Raw genomic sequence first — 11,190 nt, forward strand, 5'->3', positions numbered from 1 at the left:
GGAAATGAGAATTTACAAGAACAAAAACAAAAGGCAACGTGCACTCAGCTATTAATTGTCTATATGGGAAAACAAATGTAGCCTAATGCAGTAGTTCTGCAGTAAATGTGCTTTCAGTTAACTACCTAGTAATTGCAAGGACAAAATTAGAGAAACCTCTGTTTAAATGCAATTAAAAAAAAATGCAATACAAAAACAATACACTTTAAAAAAAAAAAAGATTTGAATTTCAAATGATCTGTCGTGAAAGTTTAATAGACATACTTTAAGCAATGTTTTTCACCTTTGCGTGTCTCTTCTGCCATACTTGAGCTCCACTAGATGGCACTGCAATTACAGGTTTCACTGACATGAAACTATTAACAGCTCGACAAGAAGGCTTGAAAGAAGTAACAAAAATGACAAGGAACAGTGACAGCCACGGGATTTTACATTTACATGACTGGCATTTTAGTATAAATTATTGCTGATCTGAAAAAATCTAATTCACCATAGTTGTTGAAAGAGCAAGACATTAGACCCCTTTGCTTTGTTACAACACCTCCCAACATTCTTATCATCTTTTTAATCACTAAAGGCAAAAATGAAACCCCCAAAAACATTTTATGTAAATCTAGCAAACAATAGCACAGTAACAACCACAGGCTTTTAGATGTTACATGACTCACTTTTAGATTAACTTTAGACTAACTCTTTGCTCAGTTGTTAATGCTGCTTGGCTTTATGCGACCACTCCAGCTCTCTGCCTTCCTGGTATCTCCTCAAATCACATTCTGCTTAAACCAATAACAAAAAAAACTTAATATAAATCTTTATAATTTATTTAAATCTCAAAAACGACACATCAATGCTATGATATTTACTTAAATAACTCGAATATCACAAATTACACTTTTAAATCATTGTAAGTATTACTCAATGGTCTCATTTTCCTGAGTGGACAGTGGGTCATGGCCTAAAGCTTTGAAACGCAGCACTGATTCCAGACACCTTATGGCAACATCATCAACCTCTGGATCAAACTTATTTGCAAACAGGTGGTGTTGTTTTAGGAGCCATAGAAGGTCACCCGCTCCATACACACAAACAGCTCTTCTGTAAACACCAGTGCATGGGTAATATGGGGCTCCCTTATTCATATCTCCTGCTAAATACGACCACTTCACTGCACGAGCCAAAGCTAGCATGTCTGACACGTCATACTTCCCATTTTGGGGCATTGACCCAGGCACAGAGGGCATCCTCTGCAGGGTGGCCCACAAGTGCTCATCAGGGCTGTATGTGTCCTTCTCCCACTCCAGAAAATTCTGAACCTCTCTGTCCTTCATCACATGTTCCACAAAAGCTCTTGTGACCACAAAGTAGGCATTTCCCGAGAACATGGGGATGCTGATTGGTGGGTCACTTTTCCTCACATTTGTGTTGATAACACTGTTTGTGATATTGTGGTGATACTGCCAACGACCTTTCTTGTAGCCAGAAGTCACCTCGGACTCCATGCTGTTCCTCCCATTAAGAAGCTTCAGTGCCCTCACCATCTCTCTGTTTGTTTTGATGGGGAAGTCTGTCCCACAGGTGTTAAGCAGGTACCTCCAGTTGATGTGAGTATTTAGCAGATCTTTCATGCAATTCAGATCTGCCTGTACTCTGAACCACGAGGCATATACCACTCTTTCTAATTTACTGGCTACAAACACATTAGGAAAGCATGAAACTATCGCAGCCACAGCTTTCTTGAATGTTGCAGAGGATTTCTGGTCCACGTGTACACAGTAAATGTTCTGAGGAGCATAAACAGCTCGTAGAAGTCGCTCAAACATCTCAATGTTGTCATGGATCACCATGGAGTATGCAATGGGGAAATCTTTCTCTTCCTCACTGAGAGGAGCAGTGATGAAACCTCTTTCTTCAATGTAAACTTGACAGTTCACTGTTGCATTAATGTAGAAGTCCTCAGAAAAAACATTCTTCTTTTTCCTGGATGACAGAAGCCTTTCTAATTCACCTTTCTTACCTTTTACATCACCAGTGATAATAGTCGAACAACCAGACAGATCAGCTGAGAACTGAGGAGGTATTTGCAGATCAGACGATGACTGTTCAAATGTCCAAAGAGCAAAAGAAAGGAACAAAACCATCAAGGTAAGAAAAAGAGCTCTTAACTTACGACCCTTTGTAAAATACATATCCTTGTTTGAAGGGGACTGCCACACAGGTGACTTTGTCTTGCAGGTTACAGTTTGACTAAATGGTGAGAGGCTGCACCGTGGGGAGGTGTGTCAAGCTAAGGCGGAGACAATAAAAACATTACCTGGGAGGTTATGCCTATTACCCCGATTCTTTTGTCCCCATGACAGAACAGAGAAAACCGACTCATAGTGTGTTAAAACATTTATATTTATTTTTATTCAATCGTCTTCCAGAAGAGAGAGTTGCAGGATCTCTAACATTAGAATCATAAACTGTCTCATATATTATTTTGGTACTTTACACGTCACACAGTAGCCTCATATGGCAAAGTTCCTTTTTTCTGTCTCTTATCTATTAATATGGCTGTGCACTAAAACTTCATGTGCAGCTTGCAATAACTTCCCCTTTCTAAGGTCTGTTGCCAGGGCAACCTGTCTGAACTTAGTTTCACTCTGTCTGTTGCTCATACTCTACCAAAAACATGCAGTTTCTTGTCAGCCTGTGACCTAGTCTCAAAGCTGGCTTTCTTTTCTACATAAAAAATCTAATGAGCAGATAGGCATTAAAAAATATCTCTCTATATATTACAGCATCAGTAGTGCTGATGTCACTGATACACCAGTGCAAATTCAAACAGATGATATTTTCAGGATGATAGTTTATAACATGCTGGTGTGTTTCAAGGTGTACTGATTGCATCAATTAGAAAAGATTTTATTTCTATTTACAATAAATCATGCAAGTTTCACTTACAAATTTAATATCAGGTTGAAAAAATATATACATTTACACAAACTTGTAACTTTTCAGACATTACTCACGTGGTCTAAGAAATTGTAATATACTGTACAGATACGGGCACCTCATAGAAGAAATATTCACCTTAAGTCGAAAGAAACCTACCAAAACAAATTAACTCTTCATTCTCTTTTGATCATTAACCATTTTAACTTTGAATACTTGTCCGTTTTGATACTGAAGATCCATGATACATACCTCAGTTAGGGTGAGCTATAGATGCATCTGAGGCAATAACATTTTGATCATAAAATTTAAAAAAAAACTCAAGAAAACAATGGCACAGTAACAACCACAGGCTTTTACACATTACATGACTGATATTTTAGTCGATGTTTCTCAGTAGCTCAGTTATTAATGCTGCATGGATTTTGGACCCTTGCTTCATGTAACTCCATTTCTCTGCCTTCCTGTTTCCTTGTCACCTCACTGTCCATTAAAGGCAATGAAAAAATTCTTAATATAAATCTTTATAATAATTTATTTAAATCTCCAAAACTACATATCAATGCCATGATATTTACTTAAATAACTCGAATATCACAAATTACACTTTTAAATAATTGTAAGTATTACTCAATGGTCACATTTTCCTGAGTGGACAGTGGGTCATGGCCTAAAGCTTTGAAACGCAGCACTGATTCCAGACACCTTATGGCAACATCATCAACCTCTGGATCAAACTTATTTACAAACAGGCGTTGTTGTTTCAGGAGTCATGGGAGGTCACCAGGGCTGGACTGGGACAAAAAAATCCGCCCGCGCATTTTGACTATTGACCGGCCCACCATGGTATTATAGGAAAAGCAATAAAGCCTTTATAATAAACTTAAACCTACACCATCCTCCCTATTCTGGTATTCTAAACAGTACTTAGCAAAAATATAAAACAACCTAATTTATAATTACATTTACCTCACTAATAGGGTTACCAACTCCCAGCAGAAAAAGAAAAGAAAAAAAGACCCACTTCCCCACCCTCTGCCTCATGATGCTTAATTGACAAAACCGATTTTAATTTAATGCACGTATAAAACAAATGCACAGAAATCTATTATTTTTCTCCAGTAATTAAATAGATTCAACATCTTTCTTCAACAGAATTGCAGACTGCACAGATGGTACTTTCCCAAAGGAAAGAATACTATAACTTATAGGGTATATACTCAGTGTTGGGAAGGTTACTTTTCAAATGTATTCCATTACAGAATACAGAATACATGTCTCAAAATATATTCTGTAACGTATTCCGTTACGTTACTCAATGAGAGTAACGTATTCTGAATACTTTGGATTACTTAATATATTATCATGCTGTTTACAACTACATGAATGTACTATTGCTGTGATTTATTACTGTTACTGAAGGTCCGCGGCTCCGAACCGTAGTAAAGGGACCTCTGGCTAATACAGCAGGTTCGTGTCGGGCTCGTAGCCGAAAACTAGCTTTACTTTGTTGTCTGGGTCAACTTTGCTAGCGAGAGACAGAGAGAGGCGTTGAAAGGCTGCTCCAACTGAACTTATTGTTTTTGAAGGAAAACACGAACACAGTGTACAGTCGAGTCTTAATAGCTTACTTACAACTGGGCTTGTCAGGCACTCTTCTTGGCTGCAGTGGTTATTATTATATTTACATGCTTCCAGCTCTCGTTTTTGCTGATGACAGCTCGTATTTTTCCTTTTTCTCCCTCCCTCGCTCACAGACACATAACGTGTATGGCAGTCCATTCTCCCTGCAGCACGGACTACACTGCCTATGATGCGACATTCTTTAGAGCTACACCGGTAGCATTCTGCCTATTAGCTTAGCACAACAACAACAAAAAGGCCTCTCTCACCCAGGAAACACGCAGAGAGAGAGCGTCACCCTGTAACCATGGCAACCGTAACGCTGCCGCCTGGAACAACAGAACGTAGCTGTCAAACAAAACCCAAACAGTCCTGACCCGCCACAATATGAAACAGGGAAGTACCGCCGTGTAATCCATTTATATCAACAAAGTAACTGTATTCTAAATACCACCTTTTTAAACGGTAACTGTAACGGAATACAGTTACTCATATTTTGTATTTTAAATACGTAACGGCGGTACATGTATTCCGTTACTCCCCAACACTGTATATAGGCTACTAGACTCAAGGGCGATTTTAGGATTAGAGCTTTGGGGGTGCTGAGCACCCAGAGAGCTGCCCAGCCAGGCAAGATCAACTTTACACGATGAGACTTCTTCCCTGTCTCTGTCAGTCCTGCATCCTTAAATGTCTCCAGTTGTCCTGAGTTCTCTCTGACTGTCTCTTTAGTGCATTTAAACCCCTGTTCCTCTCCGTCCTCGTTGTCTGTTATCTTCATCTCTGTTATCAGTCATCATAATTTTACCATCTCTGTGCAAGTCTGCAAATTTCTTTATTAAATCATAAGATTCTTAAATTCATCAAGTCTCTCTGTGCCTGGGTCCTCGTCACAAAAAATGACATTGTGGAGGTAAACACAGACGACACGAGAGCTCTCGATTGACACTGCTCGTTTATTACTTATCACCACACAACTCAACTCTTTTCCCTCCAAAACACAGCAACAACACTTCCTGAGAACTGGGTGTGAGTGGAGCCCTCCAGTGGTCCACCACACATGCCCCCCCCGAACACCCAGTAGGGTCATCCCCTAGTCCAGAACCCTCGCTTTAATTAAACGTCCAGAACGGCTGAAGCGGGGAGGTGGAGAGCTGGCGGAGGGGAAGCGAGCCTGAGGGCCAGGCTGGCATGGGCGGTCAGGAAAAACTGAAGACAGCTCGGGCCCCGCCAGGTGGGGGGCGCTCCCAGAGGAAGAAGCAGGATTGTCCGGTCCAGTGGAAGGCGGGCGGCCACGGCGGGGGGCCTGAGCCGGCACCACCTGATCATCCCGAAGCACATGTGCTGGTTTAAGTCTGTCAATAGAAACAGCCTCCTGTCGACCCCCAAAATCCAAAAGGAAATACTTCCGGCCCGGTTGAATAACCCTAAAGGGGCCGTCATACAGTGGACGCAGCGGAGGCCTATGAGCGTCATGCCTGACAAAAACAAACTGTGAGGAGTCCAACGACCTTGGAACAAAGGTGTCGGGCACACAATGGTGCACTGGGCCAGGAAGAGAAAACGAGTCTCTTGGGGGACGGAGAGACAGCACAGATGGAGCGAAGCACGGGGGTGGGCTCTCAGGCAAGAATTCCCCGGGGACCCGGAGGGGCTGACCGAGGACCAGTTCAGCCGGGGAAACCCCAAGGTCTTCTTTAACCGCGCAGCGCAACCCCAGTAAAACCCATGGAAGGCGGTCAACCCAGTTGCCATCTGTGAGAGAAGCACGGAACGCGGCCTTAAGCGACCGGTGGAAACGTTCGCACATCCCGTTGGCCTGCGGGTGGTACGCAGTGGTTCGGTGGACCTTGACCCCCAGGCCGTCAGCCATGGCAGACCAAAGCTCGGAAACGAACTGGGGGCCCCTGTCTGAGGTGATGTCGGCGGGGGGACCGAAACGCGAAACCCACGTTGACAAAAATGCCCTGGCCACTGCTGCTGCTGTAGTGGACACCAGAGGCACTGCCTCAGGCCAGCGGGTTGTGCGGTCCACTACAGTCAAAAGGTGCGTGAAACCTTGTGACTGCGGCAGAGGACCAACCAGATCCACATGCACATGATCAAAACGCCTCCCTGGAACGCGGAAGGATTCGAGGGGCGCCTGTGTGTGCCTATGGATCTTAGCACGTTGGCATGGGATGCACGCGGCTGCCCACTCTTTCACTGATTTACGAAGGCCCGGCCAAACGAACCTAGAGCTGACCAGCTTGACTGAGGCCCGGACGCCTGGATGAGAGAGGGCGTGTACGGAGTCGAAAACGCGACGACGCCACGAAAGGGGGACTACAGGGCGTGGACGGCTGGTGGAAACATCGCAAAGCAGGCTGGGCCCGCCGTTCCACACGGGTCTGTCCTCCAATACAAGGCCCGTTTGCGCAGACCGAAGGGCAAGGACGTCCGGGTCGGCCTGTTGGTCAGCGGCCATAGCCTCGAAGTCTATGCCAACATAAACGGGAGAGACCAGCACACGGGATAGACAGTCAGCCACGCAGTTGGACTTACCAGCCACGTGCTGAATGTCAGTTGTGAACTCGGAAATGGCTGCCAACTGGCGCTGCTGGCGCCCGCTCCACGGATCAGAGACCTTGGACATCGCGAATGTCAAAGGTTTATGATCGACGTATGCGGTGAAGCTCCGACCCTCGAGAAAAAACCGAAAATGCCGTGTCGCGAGGTGCAGGGCCAGCAGCTCCCTGTCAAAAACGCTATATTTGCGCTCACTGTCCCTAAGCGTGCGACTAAAAAAAGCGAGCGGTTGCCAGACACCGGAGACCCGCTGTTCTAACACCGCGCCCACTGCCACGTCCGACGCGTCGGAGGTCAACGCAATCTCCGCCGACGGAAACGGGTGGGCCAGAAGGGCGGCGTTTGCCAGCGCGGTCTTGGCCCCAGAAAATGCCTGGATGCGTTCAGGGAGCCAATCAATCGGGTCCTTAGCTGTTTTACCCTTCAAGGCAGCATAGAGAGGCTGCAGCAGGTGCGCAGCTCTGGGGAGAAAGCGGTTGTAGAAATTGACCATCCCCAAGAACTCCTGCAGCGCTTTAACGGACGCAGGACGCGGAAAAGCCGCAACGGCCCGGACCTTGTCTGGCAACGGAACCACACCGTCAGCGGAAATGCGGTGGCCCAAGAAATCCAGAACCGGCAAGCCGAACTGGCACTTGGAGGGGTTGACGATCAGGCCGTGTGCCGCCAAGCGCTGGAAAACCTGGTGCAGATGGGACGCGTGCTGACTCTCAGAGCAGCTGGCCACCAATATATCGTCAAGGTACACGAAGACGAAGGGCAGCCCGCGCAAAACAGAGTCCATCAACCGCTGAAAAGTCTGGGCGGCACCTTTCAGGCCGAACGGCATGCGCAAAAATTCAAACAGGCCGAAAGGGGTAATAACGGCAGTTTTGGGGACGTCTTCGGCGCGCACGGGAACCTGGTGATACCCCCGCACCAAGTCAATTTTAGAAAAAATCGAGGTGCCGGCGAGGTGGGCGGAAAAATCCTGGATGTGGGGAATGGGGTAGCGGTCGTTCTCCGTGACATTATTCAAACGGCGAAAATCCCCACACGGCCGCCACCGACCGTCTGACTTGGGCACCATGTGTAGCGGAGAAGCCCAGGCACTATTCGAGCGCTGCACTATGCCGAGGCGCTCCATTGCGGCAAACTCTTCCCGAGCGACGGAGAGTTTCGCGGGGTCGAGGCGACGCGCGCGTGCGAACACCGGCGGACCGACCGTCGGGATATAATGTTCAACCCCGTGCTTCGTTGCCGTGTTCGAAAAATTAGGAACAGTCAGTGAAGGGAACTCCAAGAGCAAACGCTGAAAAACATTCCCTGAAGTCACTAAATTAGCCCGATTCAGGGGCTCGATGGCGCGAGTGAAACAGGGCATTGAAGAAAAAGACAGTGCATCGATTAAGCGTCTGTTAGCGACATCGACCAGCAGTCCGTGGGCACAAAGAAAATCGGCGCCCAAAATAGGTACAGAGCTAGCGGCAACAACAAAGTTCCATTGGAAATCCCGACCATGAAAACAAACAGTCACGAACCTTTCCCCGAACGTTGCGATGGGAGAGCCATTAGCCGCAATAAGCTGCGGTCCGCAGCCCGCTGCTAAACTGTCGGCTCCGGACGGGGGAAGGAGGCTCTTCTGGGAGCCGGAGTCGACCAGGAAACGTCTCCCAGAGCGCGAGTCTTCTATGAAGAGCAGTCTTTCTTTGTCGCCAGCGGTCGCGGCCGCTACAGCGCGCTGGCGGGGTCCATGTCCCAGGGTCGGAAAAGCACAAGGCGGCAGGCAGCGGCGCGCTCTGGCGCCAAAACGCTGATGGTAGAAACAGAGGTCCCGTCCGTGGTGTCGCTGTGCCGCGATCTTTGCCGTCAGCGAAGGATCGGAGACGTCGGGGCAGGTCAGTGGGGAAGTGGAAGGCGCCGCCGGCGAAACTGGAACTAGGTCGTGATCGTGGAAAGTGTGGTTAGCCAGGAGAATACGATCTGCGTCCTCAGCCAGGGAGCGATAATCCTTCGTGCCCAGAAGCGGAGAGTTGGCGAGGCCGGCTCTCACGGCCGCCGGCAGCTGTCGGAGGAATATGTGGGCGAAGAGGAATCCCCCGTCGTCCGGTCCGAGAAAGGATAGCATGTGCTCCATCAGTTCGAGAGCCGTACCGCCACCCAGGCCTGAGAGGGAGAGGAGCTTCTCGGCTCGCTCTGCGTCGGAGAGGGCATAGCGCCGAAGAAGCAGCTCCTTAAGGGCGGCGTACTTCCCTCGGGTGGGTGGGTCCCGGAGGAGAGTCAACGCACGACGGGTGGCTAGCGGGTCGAGAGAAGCCACTACATGGTGATATTTCGTGTCGTCAGCCGAGATGCCACGAAGGGCGAACTGAGCCTCCACGTGCACGAACCACGACGGGGGATCGTGAAGCCAAAAGTCCGGCAGCTCGAGCGCCACAGCAAACGTAGCTGCAGCCGGAGGCAGAGGGCTGGCGGCTGCTGATGCATCCAGAGCAGAGTCGGTGCCACCATCGGACTGCAACATGTTCAAGTCAGGGGTCACCAATGTGGAGGTAAACACAGACGACACGAGAGCTCTCGATTGACACTGCTCGTTTATTACTTATCACCACACAACTCAACTCTTTTCCCTCCAAAACACAGCAACAACACTTCCTGAGAACTGGGTGTGAGTGGAGCCCTCCAGTGGTCCACCACAACATCACTGTTTTGTACATTTAAACACAATTTAATCCCCACATTCGTGAAAGAAATGCAAAACACTTTTTTGAAAATGTCTGTAACAAAACCATCAAATCTGATAAAGGTTATTTAAATGCTGCAAAAGAAGAATGGATTGGAATAAAAAAAAATACATATCCTAACCTTAATTACTGGGGGAGAATAATGAATGACGCTCATAGTGAGTAAAAACTAAACTGACTGCATTTTTTGGATACATAAAAAAAACACTCCCAAAACTACGGAAGCGTAGAGCTGCCACCCAGGCAAAAGAAAAATACAAGTGTATCACGTTATAACGTGAAAAGTTTATTGTTCTAACAAGATACTTTTCCTGTTTGTACAATATACTATCATGTTTGTACAATATACTTTTGACGTTTGAACAACATAATATCACGTTATTACAATATACATAATTATCACGTTCGTACAATATATTTATATTGTACGAACGTGATAATTATATTGTACGAACGTGATAATTATATTGTACGAACGTGATAATTATGTATATTGTACGAACGTGATAATTATATTGTACGAACGTGATAATTATGTATATTGTACGAACGTGATATTATGTTGTTCAAACGTGAAAAGTATATTGTACAAACATGATAGTATATTGTACAAACAGGAAAAGTATCTTGTTAGAACAATAAACTTTTCACGTTATAACGTGATACACTTGTATTTTTCTTTTGCCTGGGTGGCAGCTCTACGCTTCCGTACAAAACAGAATAAATTATTACAAATAAATTATTACAAAATATTAATAAAAACTATAAAAAGTGAGGCAACTTTGCCTGTGGTAGAATGTATAAAATGTATGAAAAAACCTTTACTGCAGATACTAATTTTACTAATTTAATAATTCTAATTTTGTGTTGAAAGATTTATGGTTTCATGCTTTCATAGTGGTACTTGGGAGAGCTTGACATTTTATCAGGTGGTACACACTGTAAAAAGTTTGAGAAACACTGATAAGTGTATGTGTGCTTTTGGAAAACATTTAAAGCTGCTGTACAGAATCTTTTGAAACAAGCTTAAAACATTTTTAGAATAGAAATAGAACACTCTGCTTCTCTTTACAGCTCCTCACTCCACCAGGGCTTTTAGGCACTTTCTGATTGTGCGCAAATGCGATGTACGTACTGCGGCAGTCATACAGACAACTGGACAGTCCAAAGGTTGGCCTACCTATTACTGGCTGAGGTTTAAGTAAGAGTTGTGGATTCTGCATAGCAGCTTTAATATAGGGAGAAAACAACTTCCAGATTGTGTGAGTAAAATCAGGTTTTTTCTCTTTGTCAGTTTAACAGTTTCTGTTGTGCCTTTCACTGTTCCCTGTCTGTCTTCTTA

General features: G+C 45.8%; 1 protein-coding gene across 1 annotated transcript; it reads right to left on the reverse strand.

Moving 5' to 3' along the window:
- Positions 1 to 457: 457 nt before the first annotated feature.
- Positions 458 to 2,194, reverse strand: LOC148101980 (beta-1,3-galactosyl-O-glycosyl-glycoprotein beta-1,6-N-acetylglucosaminyltransferase 3-like). The gene has a single exon (XM_087843129.1). The coding sequence runs from the start codon at positions 2,184 to 2,186 to the stop codon at positions 912 to 914; it is 1,275 nt and encodes a 424-aa protein (XP_087699255.1). The 5' UTR covers positions 2,187 to 2,194; the 3' UTR covers positions 458 to 911.
- Positions 2,195 to 11,190: the final 8,996 nt, after the last annotated feature.

Source organism: Neolamprologus brichardi, chromosome 7 (genome assembly GCF_056152115.1).
Source record: "Neolamprologus brichardi isolate AB-2024 chromosome 7, ASM5615211v1, whole genome shotgun sequence".
In the NCBI taxonomy this organism is placed as follows: domain Eukaryota; kingdom Metazoa; phylum Chordata; class Actinopteri; order Cichliformes; family Cichlidae; genus Neolamprologus; species Neolamprologus brichardi.